General features: G+C 54.7%; 7 protein-coding genes across 7 annotated transcripts; 4 read left to right on the top strand and 3 right to left on the bottom strand.

Moving 5' to 3' along the window:
- Nucleotides 1-144: 144 nt before the first annotated feature.
- On the top strand, nucleotides 145-2,620 carry SETTUDRAFT_25393 (uncharacterized protein; the record flags this gene model as incomplete). Its single annotated transcript, XM_008023630.1, has 5 exons — nucleotides 145-167; nucleotides 222-333; nucleotides 391-549; nucleotides 652-1,148; nucleotides 1,195-2,620. 5 exons carry the CDS (start codon nucleotides 145-147, stop codon nucleotides 2,618-2,620), a joined length of 2,217 nt encoding a protein of 738 aa, XP_008021821.1.
- Nucleotides 2,621-4,116: 1,496 nt separating this feature from the next.
- Nucleotides 4,117-5,686, top strand: SETTUDRAFT_25394 (uncharacterized protein; the record flags this gene model as incomplete). Its single annotated transcript, XM_008023631.1, has 3 exons — nucleotides 4,117-5,116; nucleotides 5,389-5,532; nucleotides 5,595-5,686. The coding sequence occupies 3 exons, from the start codon at nucleotides 4,117-4,119 to the stop codon at nucleotides 5,684-5,686; spliced, it is 1,236 nt and encodes a 411-aa protein (XP_008021822.1).
- Nucleotides 5,687-6,032: 346 nt separating this feature from the next.
- Nucleotides 6,033-7,503, bottom strand: SETTUDRAFT_145638 (uncharacterized protein). The gene is made up of 3 exons (XM_008023840.1): nucleotides 7,451-7,503; nucleotides 7,363-7,394; nucleotides 6,033-7,180 (listed from the first exon to the last, which is right to left on the bottom strand). The coding sequence occupies exons 1-3, from the start codon at nucleotides 7,496-7,498 to the stop codon at nucleotides 6,094-6,096; spliced, it is 1,167 nt and encodes a 388-aa protein (XP_008022031.1). The 5' UTR covers nucleotides 7,499-7,503; the 3' UTR covers nucleotides 6,033-6,093.
- Nucleotides 7,504-7,898: 395 nt separating this feature from the next.
- Nucleotides 7,899-9,130, top strand: SETTUDRAFT_158735 (uncharacterized protein; the record flags this gene model as incomplete). The annotated part of the gene is made up of 4 exons (XM_008023841.1): nucleotides 7,899-7,967; nucleotides 8,022-8,045; nucleotides 8,106-8,616; nucleotides 8,667-9,130. The coding sequence occupies 4 exons, from the start codon at nucleotides 7,899-7,901 to the stop codon at nucleotides 9,128-9,130; spliced, it is 1,068 nt and encodes a 355-aa protein (XP_008022032.1).
- A 482-nt stretch (nucleotides 9,131-9,612) lies between these two features.
- SETTUDRAFT_56828 (uncharacterized protein) lies at nucleotides 9,613-11,930 on the top strand (the record flags this gene model as incomplete). The annotated part of the gene is made up of 3 exons (XM_008023747.1): nucleotides 9,613-10,264; nucleotides 10,305-10,609; nucleotides 10,656-11,930. Coding segments are annotated over 3 exons (2,232 nt in total), but the record flags the coding sequence as incomplete, so codon positions are not given.
- A 637-nt stretch (nucleotides 11,931-12,567) lies between these two features.
- SETTUDRAFT_167066 (uncharacterized protein) lies at nucleotides 12,568-14,386 on the bottom strand. The gene is made up of 3 exons (XM_008023842.1): nucleotides 13,887-14,386; nucleotides 13,710-13,812; nucleotides 12,568-13,655 (listed from the first exon to the last, which is right to left on the bottom strand). The coding sequence occupies exons 1-3, from the start codon at nucleotides 13,919-13,921 to the stop codon at nucleotides 12,732-12,734; spliced, it is 1,062 nt and encodes a 353-aa protein (XP_008022033.1). The 5' UTR covers nucleotides 13,922-14,386; the 3' UTR covers nucleotides 12,568-12,731.
- Nucleotides 14,387-15,636: 1,250 nt separating this feature from the next.
- On the bottom strand, nucleotides 15,637-18,021 carry SETTUDRAFT_167068 (uncharacterized protein). Its single transcript, XM_008023843.1, has 2 exons — nucleotides 17,815-18,021; nucleotides 15,637-17,758 (listed from the first exon to the last, which is right to left on the bottom strand). The coding sequence occupies exons 1-2, from the start codon at nucleotides 17,908-17,910 to the stop codon at nucleotides 15,779-15,781; spliced, it is 2,076 nt and encodes a 691-aa protein (XP_008022034.1). The 5' UTR covers nucleotides 17,911-18,021; the 3' UTR covers nucleotides 15,637-15,778.
- Between the last annotated feature and the right edge of the window lie 238 nt (nucleotides 18,022-18,259).

Genomic DNA, 18,259 nt, shown 5'->3' on the forward strand with positions numbered 1-18,259 from the left:
GCACGTGACGCTTGCATCGGCCAAGCCTGCCCCGCGTCGCGCTATCGCCTCGACCCGCGCAGTCTCGTGAGCTGCCACCAGGGTGCTTGGGCTGCCCGTCACAGTACTCACGCCCGCCCCCTCCGCTGTAAAAACTTTGGCACCATGCGCTCCGTATCCGAAGCCGAGTAGGCCACGCCCTCCCGCTCTGGCCCTCTGACCCTCTGACCCTCTGCCCACAGGAAGCACTGGCGCCTGCTCGACGACTTCCACTCTCTGACCGATCTCAAGATCCATGTCTCCGCCCACAAGGAGCCCCAAATCACCGCCGGACTCCGGTCAGTCTGCTGGAAAGTGCGATGCGCCAAAATCTTACTCCCCCAAACGCTCAATTGCTCATCCCCAGCCTAGATCTTTCTGGTCTTCAAGACGCTCGATCGCTCCTCATGGCCCGCCCACTTGACCCAAGCGCGCAAGACGTACGAGTCGCTGCGCTCGCATTACCTCCGCCCCATCCAGAACCCAAACGAGTTCGAGTCTACCGTCGATCCACTGAGCGAGCTGTCAGAAGTGCGTGTGCCCCCTTCCACCACCACCACTACCACCACCACCCCCCGGGACCACTGCACCCTAAACATGCCCACTTATTGACAAGTGCTAAGCCTTGAAAAGTCCCCATGGGTAGCGCTGCGAGCCGACGAAGAACTGCGCGCCGAAATCTTCCAAGACATTGAGCGATGCATGCCCGACAATGTCTACTTTCGCCAGCCCGCCACCCAGAACATGATGCTGGACATTTTGTTTGTCTGGTGCAAGATGCATCCCAACATTGGCTATCGTCAAGGCATGCACGAGATACTCGCCCCCGTGCTGTGGGTTGTCGAAAGAGACGCCGTCGACGTGGCTGGCCACAAGATGGGCGCAAAGGACCATACGCTTGTAGACATGCTGCACTCTGCCTACATTGAGCATGACACGCACATGCTCTTCTCCGTCATCATGCACACTGCAAAGCTCTTCTATGCGCCCGCCGATGCTGCTTCCACATCCAAAGACTCGCCCATGCTTGCTCGCAGCGCCAGAATCTTCGAAGACTACCTGCCCAGGGTTGATCCCGGCCTGCACAGCCATCTTGTGAAGCTCGATATCGTCCCCCAGATATTCCTGCTGTAAGCCAACCCACGCACTGGCAATTTTCCTCGCTAACCCACACAGACGCTGGATACGCCTTTTGTTTGGCAGAGAATTTCCCCTCGACGCCGTTTTTGACATGTGGGATGCCTTGTTTGCAATCGACTCGACCCTGGAACTCGTCGACATGATTTCCGTGGCCATGCTCCTGCGCATCCGGTGGGAGCTGGCCGCCGCCGACACCAATGAGGCCTTTGCTTTTCTGCTCAGATATCCGGACCCAGCCACCCCTCCCTACACCTTTATCAAAGACGCCCTGTATCTCCGCGATCACCTGACCCAGCAAGGTGGCGCCGACATTGTTACACGATATGGAAAAAAGGCACCCCCGATCGAGGCTGAAACAAACTCGACTGCTCGCGCCTCTTCCCCAGCGCCCTCATTCGTTTCAAGTCGAACGCGCAATAGCCTGGGGTCACCCAGGAGCTTCGTCAGCCAGCAGGGTACTGGTCTCGAGGCCCTGATACAGGGCGCTGCGAAGAATGTACTGGACCGCGGCTCGCAATGGAATGTGGGCAAAGCCCTGCGTGACGCTGTGGGAGAGGTCAAGAAGAACGTCGAAGCCTACCAGTCAGGGGTCACTTCAGGGCAGGCGACTCCACGCTCTGGTGGGAGAGAGTTCCGGAAGCCCGCCCAGCCAGGTACCAATGGGCGGTCGAGTTTTGACCAGGCGCATTCAGTCAAGGTCATGAAGAAAATGGAAGAACTCGACCGAAGAAATAAGAGCCTGGCCAAGATGCTGGAAGCAGCAGTAGGCGATTTGTGGGAGTATCACCGGGAACGTGATGAGGCGCAAAGAGGCAAAGACGACGACAAGGCCAAGGACGGCATTGAAGCACTCAGCCTTGCCATTGCAAAGGTGCAGTTTGTGCAGGTATACCTAGAAGACTCGTCGATACCACTCCCCGTCGATGACGCAACAGAGCAGGCGTCGACGGCCCAGGCCACAGCCACCCTGGCGTCTCCAGTCGCTCAGCCTGTAGCGCAGCCGGAGCAGCCTTCTAGCGCCGGGCCCGCCTCAGCGACGACAACCCCTCAGCCCGCCACGCCCTTGACAGCAACGTCACACAACCCTTCACCCCTCGCCTCCCGCCCGGCATCGCCCCCAGCCCGCGCATTGCCACCCCCATCCAAGCTCGGGTCCACTCTCTCTCCAAAGTCACGGCCGCAGCTCACCTCTTCCAACTTTTCTTGGATGCTAGGCGAGGACTCGGCATCCTCCAACTTTGCCTCGAGCGCAGCACACTCTACCTTTTCCTCTGACGAGAAGAGACGGATGAAGGGCAAAGGCTTCTTGTTTGGCGATGACGACGACGACGAGATTAGTACCAAGGATATCAAGAGAGGGAGCGGCAGTGGCAAGAACGCAAAGGGCAAACACGTGCCAGAGGCGGAGGTGGAAGAGGAGGTGATTGATCTCGCCAACATGGGCAAAAGAGGTGTAATCTGAGTCACCGGCAAGCATACGATACTCGGCTAGGGTGAAGGTCGCGACTAGGGACCCTGCGTGGGTTACACGCATGGCTGGCACGGCATAGCGCACCGAGTGCGTGGGCGGTTGCGTCCAACCGGAGAGGCGATGACGCTGCCCGCGTGTAACACCGAGGCCGGATCAAATACAATCCTTCACTCTCCATGGCCCTTGCATTCTTACCGCGTTACAACAGCTTGGCAAACCAGTCTCGTGGTTCCTTTGGCAGCATGCACATGTTGCTTCGAGCACCCAATGCCACATGCCCACGGCCTCTACACGCACACCAGCCATGGTGCGGGCCATCACCCCACAGGCGTTCCCACGTAACTTGCTCAAACCAGGCTTGGTGCAGCCGCCAGTGCCTCACCAAGCCTCTGGATTCGCCACGACCAGCATTTGATACACTATGTGCCCGCCCATGATTAGCTGACCACGAGGCCTGACCCGCCTAATCAACCACCTTGGGCAACCGCCCGAGTGATAGCGCGGGAAGACATACTGGCAAATGCGGCTATTGGCGTCACAGCGCCGACTGCCGAAACCAGTTGGTCACCGGTCGCATCGGTCTCCTCTAGGAGATAAAAGGCCTGCCCCGCTTCTACCCCTCCAACTGCCTTCTCCTTACCTCGAGCAAACGACCAATTCACCGCTCTTTCCCACTTGACCGACTACCACACTTGTACCACCTCAACCACCTCAAACACATCAAAATGAAGGGAGGCTGCGGAAACGCTGGATGCACTTGCGCCGACTGCGGCTGCGCTCAGGGTGCTTGCACTTGCGGCAAATGTACGTCTAGCCGAGTCGGATCAGGCTGATTGACTTGATCGTGCCATGTACTGACCATGGGTAGAAACTCGTACCGACAAGCACTACCATGCGACAAGACATTCCCATTCATGATGGATCCTTGCATATACGTACGCAACGCTGAACCGTTGATATACGAGCCGAGCAGTCGATGGTAACACAGGGCGAATGATTCTGGGCACAAGCGTGGGATACGAGCGTACATAATAAAGATGAATGACATAACGTTATGACTTGAAGACTTGTCTGAGTTTGTTCCCAGGCGACCTACCACGCATGTGAATGTAACTGACAGTCATGCCGCCACTTGTCCAAGCCGTCTTTAAGAAACGCCTAAAGGGATGTGTATGTTAAGCATAAAAAAAATTCTGACGTGAGTCCGCCAACACCAAAAAAAGACATGAGCTTGATTTTGTTTTTTGGTATTTTATTGTTTTGGGGGCTGCAGCCACATAGCCTCTTTGCACAAGCCCGCGTGCCCTTATCCTATCCTACCCCCCACTAGCGGCATGCATGTCGGAAACCTTCCGAACGCCATTCCCCGACCGACTGACTACCACCATGACCACGCTTGAATTCTAGATTCAACTCTGGGGCTCTCTCGCTAATTCATACGCATACACACACACACACATATATATATATATATATACGCCTAAGCAATGAATACTACTACTAGTACTAGCAGTGGTAGTAGTAGTGATGGTACCGCACCGACTAACGCATCACACGCAAAACTCGCATCTGCGCTGCTTGACGACACGGAGCTGGACGCCGTACTGGAACGCGTGTGTAGCTTCTTCGACTCTAGCTCCAACCCGGATTCCGGCACCACCTCTAAATCCAATCATGATGCGTTCAGAACACAGCCCCAGACTCAGATTCAGATTCAGACTCGGACTCGACAGCGACGACAGCAGCAAAAGCAGCGGCAACAACAACAACAACGATTACCCACACGCCTACCCCATCTCGACGCCGCGCTAACCGGCGGCTTGCAACAAGGCCTTGTGGTCGAACTCAGCGGCGAACCCAATTCCAGTATCAGCACTAGCCATTTCTGTATCTCGCTCCTCGTCACCTCCTTGCTGCTGTATCCGTGTTCGAGTGCCGCGGTGATAGATAGCACGGGCCATTTCAATGTCGTAAGGTTGCTGGAGATGGCGCGGGAGCAGTTGGTGTTGGGTTGTGGTGGTGGTGGTGGTGGTGGGATTGGAGGAGCGGTTGATGAAGGGGAGGTGCAGAGATTGCTGGAGCGTGTCAAGATTATGCGTGTTTTTGATTTCGAGGGCGTGAGGGAGGCGCTGGGGGAGATTGAGCGGGGGTTGGGTGCGGGATGCGTGCAGCAGGAGGGGCTGCAAGGTGCATTGTTTGAGGATGAGGAGGGGGAGGAAGTGCTGGTTGGGAATAAAGAGAAGAAGAGGACGTTTGTGCCGGATAGTGAGGATGAGGATGAGGATGAAATGCTGTTTGAAACGGGTGTTGGTGCTGTTGAAGAAGCGGGGGTACAACAAGATGTAGAGAAAGCTGAGGGAAATGCAGAGGCAGACGAACCAAAGCACATGGGAAACGGCTCCAGCACGCAAAACAGAATCAAGTTTATCCTAGTTGATAACTTGACTCATGTCCTGGAGCCCATGTTGAGGAAGGATAGGATTAAAGGTATGTCTTTTTTTTTCTTTCTTTCTTTCTTTCTTTCTTTTTTTTCTTTCTTTTTCTTTCTTTCTTCCCCTTTGGTTACTTACTTAGTTTCTTTCTCCCTTTACTCCACACATGACCCTGCGCCCAACCCCTCAACTCTCAACCCTCAGTCCAATCCAATCCAATCCAATCCAGTTCAGTGCAATCCACACGAAAACCGGGAAAACAAAATTACAAGAGATGGAATCGGAGAAAAAAAAAGGAAAGAGACGGGAAAAACTAACACAAGACAGCAACAGCACAAGCATCCGCCCATCTCGGCCATCTCGGCCATCTCACACATACCCATGCTCTCCACACCATCCTTGCAACCCGCGCTACTGCCGCCGTCGCTGTTCCCAGAGCTACGACGACGATGACGGCGGCGCAGTCGGGATGTGAGAGTGTGGTGTTGAATCCTCCTCACTCCCACTCCTTGAATCAACAACCATATCAACAGCAGCAGAACCAGCAACAAGAGCACCCCCAACCCTCCATCTTCACAAGCACAACTTCAACCCCCAATCTCAGCTCTATCATCGCTCCACATAGCGATATCCGCATGCTGGTTAGTACATTGCCGCTGCGCCGCAGGGATGCGAAGATGTTTTATTGGAAAGGGGAGGGCACCAGCAGTAGCAAGATGAGAGGAGCAAGGGGAGGAGGAGGAGGAGGAGAAGTGCAAATGCGGAGTGTAATTGAGATTCTGAGGGATCGATGGGGTGGTGGTGCTAGTGGGATAGGGGGGAGTAGTGAGGGGGCGTGGAGTGTGCTTTGAGAAGGGGAAGGGGAGGGTGAGGAAAGGGGTTGAGCATCTTGTTCTTTGTATTTTCGTGGTAATATTAGTGGTGGTGGTGGTGTGCATGTTCGTGTTTGTCGTGGTAATGGTAATGGTCATGGCAAGTATTTTAATATTCTTTCTACACATGTAAAAATGTCCATGTACAATGCGATGAGCTTCAAAGCACCCACTCTTCATCTCCCGAATTGCGTATCCATCCCCCCAATACACCCGTGACATCTTGCTTGACTCTCCGCCGTGCCGCGAGCTCATCACTCTGTTTCATATCCGCATACATTTGCTTCTTCTCCGCACTACTGCATGCCCCAGACACGGCGAGTAACCCCGCAAGACGCACGCTCTGGATCCACATTGCACGTCGCGAAATGCGGCTGGCGCCCCGGACGTCGAATTGCTTGCGGCCCTGCAACACGCCGCCGATGAGCGTCTCCTGCCAGTGCGGCGTCGACACTGCAGACAAGTTGCTTGGAATGGCTTTTTCAGTCGGGGCACGCACCGCGCGGCGGGACCACGCGAATTCATGCGTCGTGGGAAGCACGGTAAAGGGATGGAACTTGTAGCCATGGGACCAATTTTGCTCTAGATGCAGGTCAAGCACGTTTTTCAGACGCCCAGAGGCCGAAAAGGCGCGCGAACAGGCAGACGGAATGTACTGCGAGGCGGGGAGGATGAGCGTGTCGAGATAGGCATTTCGGGGGCTGATGAGGAGAGAGGTGGTGGAGGAGAGGAGGGAGAGAGATTGCTTTAGGGCGAGCTTGTCTGAGCACGATTTACTGAGGGTAGGGGGCGCGTCTGGGCGGGATGGTTTTGCGCGGACGACGCCGAGATGAGAGAAGTTTGAGCGGCCGCGGAGGGCGCTGGGATTGCTATCTTGTGATTCTGAAGAAGAACAAGTGGATTCGTGTGCTGGGCTGCTGGCTTGAAGCGTCGGCGGCGCACTGGTCCAGGGCGTGGCGTCGGCTTGCAGCGCCATGGTGAGTTCCATGCTGGCGTCGCCGCAGGGGGCTTCCGAGCAGTACATGTGCAGCGAGACATTGTCTCGGATGGTAAAGCGCTGGGGCGAGCCGTGTGGGGCTGGTTGCAAGACGTCCGACTGCGGATATGGTGGTGTTGAGATGCGCAGGCATTCGTCGACGAGATGGCGGTTCAGCGCCCTGATGGCCACGACTTCGGCGTGCCAGTCGTGCAAGACATTGCCCTTTGCGCGGGCGAGCCTACTTGACGGGAGGCATTTCATGCCGGTTCTGAGCGTGTTAGTAATATATGTATATATATATATATTTCTCGTCACGCCATTGCACAGCCTCGTATAGTGGTGCGTCATGGCTGCTGTTCGATGCATACGGCTGACGAGGCCACGATGCCCTGATTAGTGGACGCGTCGTCTCGCAGCGGGCGAAGGAATATTGAAAAGCAATTAGCTCACCCGAGGGATACACACGACAGCGTATCGCCTTGCTAGTCGAGGGGCATAAGCAAATATAGCCTCGTGCGGGATGCAGGCGGGCGATTACCTTGAGATAAGACGACGCCGGCGAGGGGCACCCACTCGCGCTCGCCATGGCTGCGGGGCCGTGGTTTTCGTTTTGGCGGCAGACAGTCAAATGCCGCGAGCACGCAGGCGGCGATGGCATCGGGGTCGGGTGCCATGGTCGTCTGATCTGGGGGGTGATGGGAGCGGCGAGGCAAGGCGAGGCGAGGCGAGGCGAGGCGAGGGCAGGGCGGGCGTGGGGCGGCGGGAGCAACGGGGTGAAACTCGCGTCGGGCATTTCCATGGCAAAGCATCCCTCCTACCAACTCGACGACCACACAACCCTGTCACCCGCACCAGACGAGTAAGACGTCTCTCACCGCGGGCGTGTCTGCTGTGCCCGGCTTCCGTCCATATACCCCGTCTGCCTATGCCGCTTGCGTCGGCTCCTCCTCCCCCTCCTTCTTCAACATGCAAGCGTTTGGTGAGCAATGGCTATGCGGCGCACCGTCGTATTCGCGGCTCACACACTCACGATTCCAGTCCCCAAGAACCGACGCGTAAGGCACTGCTCCGCTGACTCGACCGTGTTTGCGGGCTGACAAGTTGTGCAGCCAAAGTTTGACCTGCACCTGAGGGTGAGAAGCTGCCCGCCATGCGCTGTGCTGTGCTGTCCTCTCCTGACCTGACGGCGCCAGATCCTCGACCTCAACAACGTCCCCCTCGTGTCGGGCACGTCGTTTATAAAATGGCACCTCGCGCACTCGACGGCCGCCGAGCACCGCGGCCGCACCAGCAGCTGCCCCGTCAAGGACCACAAGGTTGCCTACGACTACGAGGCGACGCTGCCCGTCCGGCTGACGGTGGACAAGAGCGGCATGCTGCAGGAATGCTACATTGAGTTTGAGGTTGTGCAAGAGTACGGCACCGCCAAGGGCGAGAGAATCACACTGGGCACCATCAGGCTCAACCTGGCCGAGTATGTCGAGCAGAGCGAGATGGGCACTGCTGCCGGCGAAGAGCCCGGCGTCACCAGGCGCTACCTCATGCAGGACAGCAAGGTCAACAGCACGCTCAAGATTGGCATCTACATGCGCCAGGTCGAGGGCGACAAGAACTTCATTGCGCCCGCCCTGAAGACGGCCCAGGTCTTCAGCGGCATTGCGGGCATCATGGCCGGCGACCAGGCCGAGCTCGAGGACCAAGGAGGCAAGCACTGCTGCTGCTCGTGGGCGCCGACTCTTTGCTGACGTGCACAGCCACACACTCGTTGACCAACAAGTCGCGCGAAGCCGGCGAGCTGCAAGACATGTACAGGCGCACGCTGGCGGCATACTGGTCGGCGCAGCCCGGCGAGCTCAAGGCCGACGAGTGCATTGAAGACATATTTGCTGGCGGCGACGGCTGGGGCGACCGCGACAAGGCGTCGTCGCACGCCCGCCCGCAAGTGTTGCGCTTTGCGGGCGGCGACAGCAGTGGATCAGTGAGCGAGAACGAATCGAGGCACATGCACAGCAGCAGTATAAGCCGCAAGTCGCATGAAACACTGCGGCCCGGGGACATGAAACCCGCGCGCTCGCAAAACGTGCGAGGCCGAGAGAGCCTGGAGCAGCGGGCATCCCACATGAAGGCGGAGGCGGCGCGGCAACGGCAGCGTCCGAACCAAGAGGTGGACGAGTTTGATCTGCGCGAGGACCTGGTCAGCTGGCACCGGCCAACGTGAGCAGGAGAAAAAAAGTTAGACATAATCATGAGATCTTTTTTTTTGCAATGATTGCCCTCCGAGTGTTGTGAGCATCGTTGCCGCATGACGTGGATTGAGGCATGACGCGCCTGGCACGTGAAGGCGCGACGGCAGAATTAGGCGGTGGCCAAAGTGGATGCAGGCCGCATCGCACTTTTGCGCACCCGACGCTGCCATTATCATTGCATCCTCGCCCCGCTTCGTCCTTCTTCATGCTTGCACCCCGTGTCCCCAGTGCATTTGTATGCCTCCGATGTGAAGCGCAAATTGCCCGCCGCCGACTGCCTGCTGTTCCCTACACATTCCCCCGCGCCTACTTTTCCGCCTCTGCACGCCAAAACCATGATGGAGAAAATATCGACGCCCTCTCCGACGCCCCGCAGCACAGGGTCAAGATCACAAAGATTGTCGAGCCGCTCAATCGACTAAGGAGGAGGAAGGGCAAGATTGTACGAGAGACGTCGGCGAGCCTGCGCGGAATCAAGCAGCTGGGCGACAATGCCGACATCTTGGTGCTGAGGGAAATTGCAGACACTGCAGAGCAGGAACGAGCCCAAGACAGCCCAGAAATTGAGCCTTCAGACCCCGTCCAAGTCCCGGATATCGTGGCCTCGCTGCAGCAAGAGGGCAAGGCCGTCACGCCTGAAGAGATATACCAGCAGGTTGGGAGTCTGCGGCCACGCAACCATGGAGAGCCCGACGAGCCACACTACATCAAGCAGACTACCTTTGTCAGACTGCGAAATCTTCTCATGAACGGCTTTACCCAGCAGCAACTGATGACGTTCTACTCGGTTGCAAAGAATATCGAGCGCAAAGATGTCAACCAGGGCGTCCTTGACAGTCTGAAGCGAGACGAGGACAATCCCAAGGCCCCAGTTGAGCGGTCTGAGTGGCAGCCAGGCACCACGAGCATCACACAGCGTCTGCCCGGAACCGACCGCCATGTCAAAATCATGGGCTGGCGCAAGAATGTCAGCAAGCAGCTGCTGGTTGACCGCATCCTGCGCGACCCGTGGAACCTGGTGCTGTTGGAGGAGATTGAGGCGCCTGGAGAAATCGAGCTCTTTCTGAAGCCATGGCAGCTGGCGCTTCTTACCGTCGGAGGTGGGTGTCCTTGGTATCTGGTGGAAGCGTCACTAACACTCTGCAGACCACAACGTTCTCGACAAGATTGGGATGATCCGCAAGGCCAAGTTTCAAATCTACAAGCCGCATGCCATTATTCGCATCACCGCCGACAAGAGCACTGCAGAGTACGCTGCCAATGACATCGAAGAGGCCTTGCAGCATACCGAGGTGCGGCGGATGCACCTCAAAAACTATCTCAAGGTGCTGGTGGATGGCGCAGTACCCAAGGACGAGAAACTCGATCTGGCAGTGCTCTATTCGCAAAAGGATCTGGGCGCCATCGCATCGCTCACCAAGACGAGTATTGCGGTCACTGCAAGGAACATTGTAAGTTGGTAATGGCATTGGCGCCGGACGTTGCTGACTTGCATAGCTTACCATCAGGGGCTTCGACAATGCGGCTGTTGAAGAGGCAAAGCGAGCCTTGATCCGGTTGCTGCCTCTCAAAGAGCCTGTTGCCCGCACTTCAGACATGCTAAACCTGGGCGCTGCCGCAGCTTCAATCTATCCAGCACCGATATACGTAGAGAAAAGCCTGCTAGACTACCAACATCGCAACACGGTACTGGGACGTTTGTCGATGCCCATCGAACGACTCGTAAAGCCGGAATCCGCAGACGATGCGCAAGAACCGGCCGTGGCTTCCAAGTCTCCCAAGGCAACGCTGCGAGGCCTGGTAGACAGGACTGCAGCTACTGTAATTCGTTCTATTCCCAGTGTTACTTCTATGGAGGAGTCGGGCAACTGGGTTGCTGAACCGGAAAAAAAGCTGGGTGCTCAGTTTGGCCAAGCCCTGGTTCCTCTCGACAATATGCATTCTGAAGAAGCACAGGGCAGCACGCGACCCTCTCCAGTCGCTTTTGCGCCTAGTTTCCCTGGGCTTTCGGGTATTCTTACGTCGTCTGACCTCTCCGTTACTGCACGCTTGCGAACACCGTCTCTACTCTACCAATTCCGACCTGACCCCGAACAGACTGACTTTGACGCCGACCAACTGTTTCCCAACCTGCAGGTACGAATGCGCACGGACCGCCATGGCGTCAAAGCCAGTATTCACAAGGTGACAATTAGATTTGGACAGCGCGTGCACTCTGTATCGCTTCCGAATAAGGCGGTGGATCTCCAATTCTACCAGCATGGAAGCCTGAGGCTGCGAAAAGACTTTGAGGACCCAACCCTCCAGAAATGGATCGACACCGTTGTCAGGAACATTGAGAGTGGGGGACGTCTTACGGCGCCACCGCTTAGCCTCGCCATACCCAAATGGACCATCCCTGGCTTCTCGAGCGACGAAAAGGGCATGGCCACGGTCAAGTACCATTTTGCGGGCGTGGAGTTTCTACAAACCGTCGCAGGCAACATTCTGGGCGAAGACATCTCGTACAGCACTAAGCAGTCGGGCAAACTGAATGCAAAGGGCGCTTCACTCGAGGCGCATTACAGCGGCCATGGCGATACCCAGATGCGCGACGAGACTGCTATCAAGGCGTTTATCAAGCGATGCTATGATATTGTCGACTTGATTACAAATGCGAGTGTGAACACGTCTCCGCTGGCCAGACTGGTACGTCCGAGGTATGCCGACAGCGCACGGAAAACGAAGCGATCAGCTGCTTTAGATGAGGTGAAGGTGGACGACGTGCGTGGAGAGGCATCGAAGCAGCTGCAGGATCGTGTTGCAAGTTACCCCAGTGAGCAAGAACCGGCTGCAAGTGAGATGACTGCAGTGGAAGAGGCTGTGGGGGGTGAGGCTGTGGGGGGTGAGGCTGTGGGGGACGAGACTGTGGGAGACGAGGCTGCTGGAGATGAAGCTGTGCAGGGACAAGAGGATACGACACCGTCGTCGGTGTCAAGCGTACCTGATGTAGAAGAAGAGCAGTCTATCAAGTCTTAGACTACACGTATAGCAAGACGTTGTAATCAAACTATCATCACTCTTATGTTCTATTTGATTCGTCCTGTTGGATTACTAGAAGTGCTGGATTGCTAGGGGTTTTACTTATAGGTCTTGCGGTAAGGAGTGCACCACGCCTAATAGCCACGCCTGATAACCGTCCGGCAACCACCCCGACAACCACCCCGACATCTACCAGTACTATTACCGACCCTTCCCTAAAACACATCTTCTATGCCTACCACGAACAGTATGCACTAATCAATCCAGCTCATCTAATACCTACTTGGTAATTAGACAATCTACCCGGCCCACCTGGCAGCTCTACCATGTACTAGGCTCCTACTGTTGGCTACCATCACTTCCATCACTGTTGACACTGACATTCAATAACGAGCGAATAAGTTTAGAACTGACTCAGTAACGAGCGAGTACTTTTATAACTGACTCAGTAACGAACGAGTACTTCATAACTGACAACTGTAGTAGCGGTCTTAACGTCCAAGGCGGCGCAAAAGAGTGAAGCGCAATTGAACCATACAGACCAACACCCGCCTAGGCAGATGCAGGAGCAGCAGCCCCAATAACCGTCTTTCCAGCCATACTCTCCAGACGCTTAAATCCTCCATTCTGCTTGACTCCCTCCTGCAGAACAAGCATCCTCTTCTGATCGCCAGCCGGATCCTCAGCCTCGGCCTCAAGACGCCAATCCAAAAACTCGTTTGTGTAATTTGGCGTAAACGTCTCGTCGAGCACACCGAGCCGCTTTCCGTACCGCGTCACCTTGTCCCAGTCGCGCTGGACATTTTGCAGATCGGGGCTAAAGTAGGCAAAGCTGCGTTCGAAAATCTTGCGGTTCGTCGCCGTGTTCATGACAGACTTGACGCTGCAGAACTCGGCCCACGCTTCATCAGGCGACGCCAGCACAAAGTCTGTTGCGCGCTTGCAGGCGCGCAGGAACGCGCGGACTTTGTCTGGGTTGTTCTCGATAAACGCATTGTTGCCAATGTACAGGATGCTGCAGAAGCAGCAGCATCCCAGCTGGGCCAGCTCGTCGATTCTCAGCATCTGGACCTGGTCGCGCGACCGGTTCTGCGATACCAGCCACTCTTCCAGCTCCACCATTTGCACATTCTCCAGCCCAATGCCAGCGTCAATCTCGCCCTTGATGATGGACTGCGTCACGTTCATGCCCACGCGCACGGCTTGGTAGTCGTCGGGCGACATGCCGTAGTGGGCCGTCAGCTCATCAAGCTGGATCTTGCCGAATTCACCCACATATCCAATCTTCTTGCCCTTGAGCGTCGTAAAGTCCGGCGTGATGCCCGAGCTGCGAAGGTACACGACGCCTGTAAACGGCTCGTTGAGCAGCGATCCGATGGACTGCACGGGAAAGCCGCGGGCGGCCGCTGCGAGCGTGTGGATCATGGCTTTGAAGCCGAGATCGACTTTTCCCGATCCAATGATCTCGGTAACATCCTATGTGGTGTTAGGGCCTTGAAGGTAGGATACAAGGTCAGTTCTAGCCCGTACGCTTGGATCGTTGGGTTCAAGCAGCGCAACTTTAATCCCCTCTTCTTTGAAGTATCCCTTGCTCTGTGCAAGGTACAGCGGCGCATGGTATGGCGTAGCGTGCCTACTTATCAACATCAGTCCCCGAGACTTCTTCCGTACCACAAGACTAAGAGAAAAAAAACACTGTCAGCGCACCAGTTGGTCAGGAACGTAATCTTGTCCGTCGACATGTTGCTTCACTATGCTCGTCAGCACACCCAACGTCCCCCGGAGAGGGGGGGGGGATCTAAGAGAGAGAAAAAAGGGAGTGGGGATATCATCATGAAGCAGCACAAGTCCTTCGCGCTGGAATTATCCAGATCAAGTTTCAACGGTATAATCTCAGACCAAGTCCCCCCATTTGCGTATGCTCCCCTCCCCGTCCATGTGGACTTGAGTAGTAAGTAGCAAAGTTACGCAATTTGGGGGAACTTGGACACCCGCCCATGCTTTTTTTCGTGATGCGTGATTTTCTTTTTTTTTCTTTCTTTCTTTCTTTCTTTCTTGGTGTGAGATAGGTACCTGTGTGATGTTCTGCAAGCAAAAACATCTCTCTCTCTCTCTCTCTCTCTCTCTCTCTGCCACTACTATTGGACTTTCCATCTTTTCACTTGATTGCGACTGGACAATTCGAGGGCTGCGAGCGGAGCTTTGCGGGAGCTGGCTGGATGCATGATTCTTTTTTTCTTTTTGTAGTGGTATTCGTACCAATGTATATATGTATATATATATATATATATATATATATATCGTCGTAAGTAAGTGAATAAGTAAATGTAAGAGTAGTAAGTAATCAGAAGCCTTGGTTAAATCGATGTTCGTCGCACCACAAAAGAAAAAAGAATTCCAATCCGAAGAACGTGGGGATTTTATACTAATAAGTACACTTGACTTCACATCACTTCACTTCACACTCCCCCCCCCCCACACACTCGGCCCTTTTTTCCTTCCATATACGTACATGTCCATAAGCGACAGGGAGGGGGGGTTTTTTTTGTTGAGCTGTAAGTATGACATGCTAATTCGCTCACTACTTGCTACCTCGCATGGCGGGCGTTAAAGCAGCAACAGTTGCTGCTGCTTATTGCTGGTGCGGGGCACTCAATTGAGGGGTAAGTGTAGCCAAGTAAGTAACTTTGGTAGCTAAGACACCATCACGATACCTTTTGTTTCGTACTTACCACTACGTATGATACTTATGTCCGCGGCCCGGGCGTGTCTCCGCTTCAAACCCCTCACCCATAACCTATCCCTAATCCCTATACTGGAGTTTCAATTGATTCTGCATTTACCTCGCTCTCCTTTCAACACATCTCACCTCGCCCATCTCTCTCCCCTCCCACCACCAAAGGAAAGTTAAAAAAACTGCACTTCCACCCCACACATGCACCACGACGCCATATGCTAGCCCCCCCCCCCCAAACCGAACCAAAAACAACACGCACACACGCACACACATGGTGTGATGTGAATTCTTCCAACCCAATCAAAATCCACGTTACCCCTCCCATCTTTCCCAAAACTCAACCCAACCTGCATACATAAACCATGTAGTCATCATCATAATCATCACAAGCTTTTTACCTTTTACCTTTGCAACCGCCCCCCCCCCCACGCCCCCACGCACGCCCACGTAACCCCTCATGCCCCAAGAAAATCCAGACTCGCTCCGACGGTGGAAATTTTCGCTGCTGGCACGTGGGCTGGTATGAATGGTTTGGAGAGATTTCCGTTGATAAATGTATATACATTGTAAGGAGAAGTTGGGGGATAACGCTCTTACGGGGTGAAATCGTGCTGTAATGGATTGAGTAAGTACGCCAATTTGATTTGCTATTTACATGTGATAATGCATTCCAGACTCTCTCTCCACACACACACACACACACACACACGTACCCCTCATTTCACTCCCAGCATACCATCGCCCATCTCACAGCAGTCAAAGTCATATAATCTATATAGAACCCACCCAAAAATAATAAAATAAAAACAAAGAAGCATGCATACATGCATACACATGTCCAGCCCCCCCCCCTGTCACGTTCCTACCAAAAATCCACAAAACCATCCTCGTCACCACCCTCCATCCCAAGCCAAAAATCCTCGGCATCAGCAAAATACGAAGCAAACATGTCGTCGTCTTCAGCAGCAGACTCTGTGCCTGCGAAATCCAGCGCCTCGCCATACACGCCCGTGGTGAAGCTTGTAAACAGGATATCTGGGGGTAGAACTGATGATGCTTCGTCTTCTGTTTTCAGATGTGGTTGTTGCTGGTGAGTAGAATCCAAGTTGCACTCATCGTGATGGTCATCAGCACACGCAGCGAGACTCTGCTGTCGTATAGAAAGACCCGTGATGTTTCTCGCTAGTTTGGCAATGACATTTGGATCGCCGTCGCTTGATGTGCGTCTTTTTCTGCTTGCTCTCGCTACGGCATTAGAAGAAGAAGAAGAAGAAAGAGGGCATGGCGATGATGAGGAAGACGACGAAGAAGGATCACGGCATTTCCACTCGGACATGGTAGCCCCGTTTTTGAAATGCCCAGAGATATGTGTCTGGCGTGCGTCCCATGTGCTTATTTGCAGCGCGCAGAAGCCACAGGTCCAGTGCTCGATGCTGTCTTTCCGCATGCTGCTGCCGCCGCCGTCTCGACGCCACAGATCGCGGACTGAGTCGGACAGAGTGGCTTGATGGAAGTTCTTCACGTGCTGCCGGAGGTGGTCTGGGCGGAGAAACGTGCGGTCTTCTTCTGGCTTGGCCATGCATTCGTGGATGCGGTGGGAGTCGCGCAGGTGCTCTTCGCTGGGGTTCTGGAGCATGCAAAAGGCACAAGAGGGTGTGAGCTGCGAACTACAGGGTGCTGGAAGATGAAGAAGAGGGCCGGTGTGGAGACAAGTCCATTTTCGTTTCGGACGGTGCTGTGTTTCTTCGTGGCGGCGCCACGATTTAGGGGCTACGTTCTGGTAGCAGAATGTGCATTGCCACATGTTTGGCGCGCGGTTGTCTTGCGGGATTGTTTCGAGAGCTGGGACAAAAGGCTTTGCTAGTTTGCGTTCCGAAGCGGGTGATGGAGGGCCCAAGTGGCTGTAGTCTTTCTTCTTGCCGCGTCTAGAGCTTGATGGCTTTTGACTGCCATCATTTCCAATATGGCGCGACGACTCGGAGCCTTGGTGGGCACTACTGGAATCAAGGAATGGTGCCACTCTCATACCCGACTCATCCATAGTCCAAGTCCCCTCTTCAAGCCCAGACCCCGATTTCTCCGTATAGTTTGCAACTCTTCGCCGTGCTCTTGCGTTGGTAAACCACGTCGTCACCTGCTTTTCCGTGATACCGCACTGCTGGGCCAAATCGCGCTTTGTATCCACATCGGGATACGGATTGCTGCTATTCTCTCGCAGCCATTTCTTCAAGCACCGCAAGGCATGGGACTCGAGCTTGGTAGGCGGGCGTCGAGCACAAGAGCGCTTAATCTTGGATGCGGCACTGGGCGATTCCGGGGAAGACATGTCTAGAGTGCAAGAAGCACAGGTGCGGGTCGGATCCTGAGCGAGGAATGCTGAAATCTCGCATGCCGAGCATCGTCCGCTGCCATTGCGGTTGGATACATGTTCCAAGGACAGTGTGTTGGCCGGTTCCACTTGCAGTGCAATGGGCGTCACTACTTGCTCAGTTCCAAATTGCTCGATAATTTCGGGTGAAAATGTAGCTTCGGATGACAACGCAGCCTTGCGACTGCACTCATCGCACTTCAGATTTTCCCCAGGATTCGTAATACGCCAAAGCCGGCACAAGACACACTCTTGCTCAGTTCCAGAGGCCTGGAGCCGGGCATCACTAGTGGAAGCCAACTTTGTCGTGAAAACATTAAGCTTGGTCGTCACTGGTGCCGTCGGAGACCCCAGTCTCTGCAGGCGAAGTTGGCCCTCAACCTGGACTTTGTACGGCTCACCAGATCCCCAGTTGAATTGTTGCTGAAGTGCTGCAAAGGGCTCCTGGGACGGAGTGTCCCAGAAAAAGTCGGCCTGAGGTCATTAGCAACTACTTGGTTGGTAGTTTAGCTTATGGGTTGTGTATGTACGTGGGAGCTTTCTTCCTCTTCCAGAGTGTTGGACCCATAGCCCGAGTCAAAGGACCAGATGCTGGCCGCCTTGCTTTTCCCTTTGGGTGGTAGCATCGTGGTGCGAGGTGAGGCTATGATGTGCTTCTCCCACGCTCTATGTGGTGTTAACTGCGCGGCACTACAAATGGGAGACAAAGTCTGGACGAGGAACAAAAGTAGCAAGAGACATATCTCGACGGATTGCAATGGGGATGGATGACCTTATGCTGAGATACAGGGTGCCAGTGGCTGTGTTGGACGCCTGATTGAGGCACTGGTGTGGCGCACGCCTGACATTGGCTAGTGCACTTGTTCAGACGATGACGAAATGACGTTAGAATGTCAGCTTCAAGAACTTGTCCTCGTACTACAGGCCAGAGCGACCTTCATAGTCTAGATCGACATTTGATTCCCACGGCTCTTC

Source organism: Exserohilum turcica (assembly GCF_000359705.1).
Source record: "Exserohilum turcica Et28A unplaced genomic scaffold SETTUscaffold_11, whole genome shotgun sequence".
Lineage (NCBI taxonomy): Eukaryota > Fungi > Ascomycota > Dothideomycetes > Pleosporales > Pleosporaceae > Exserohilum > Exserohilum turcicum.

Bases quoted from the DNA above. Each gene is read 5' to 3' on its own strand.
- SETTUDRAFT_145638 (XM_008023840.1), bottom strand. From the start codon at position 7,498: ATGGCGAGCGCGAGTGGGTGCCCCTCGCCGGCGTCGTCTTATCTCAAG. The intron at 7,395-7,450 runs GTAATCGCCCGC...CCCCTCGACTAG, and splicing joins CGGCGTCGTCTTATCTCAAG to CAAGGCGATACGCTGTCGTG. The intron at 7,181-7,362 runs GTGAGCTAATTG...TAACACGCTCAG, and splicing joins CTGTCGTGTGTATCCCTCGG to AACCGGCATGAAATGCCTCC.
- SETTUDRAFT_167066 (XM_008023842.1), bottom strand. From the start codon at position 13,921: ATGTCGACGGACAAGATTACGTTCCTGACCAACTG. The intron at 13,813-13,886 runs GTGCGCTGACAG...GTTGATAAGTAG, and splicing joins ATTACGTTCCTGACCAACTG to GCACGCTACGCCATACCATG. The intron at 13,656-13,709 runs GTACGGGCTAGA...AACACCACATAG, and splicing joins TTGAACCCAACGATCCAAGC to GATGTTACCGAGATCATTGG.
- SETTUDRAFT_167068 (XM_008023843.1), bottom strand. From the start codon at position 17,910: ATGCTACCACCCAAAGGGAAAAGCAAGGCGGCCAGCATCTGGTCCTTT. The intron at 17,759-17,814 runs GTACATACACAA...TAATGACCTCAG, and splicing joins AAGAGGAAGAAAGCTCCCAC to GCCGACTTTTTCTGGGACAC.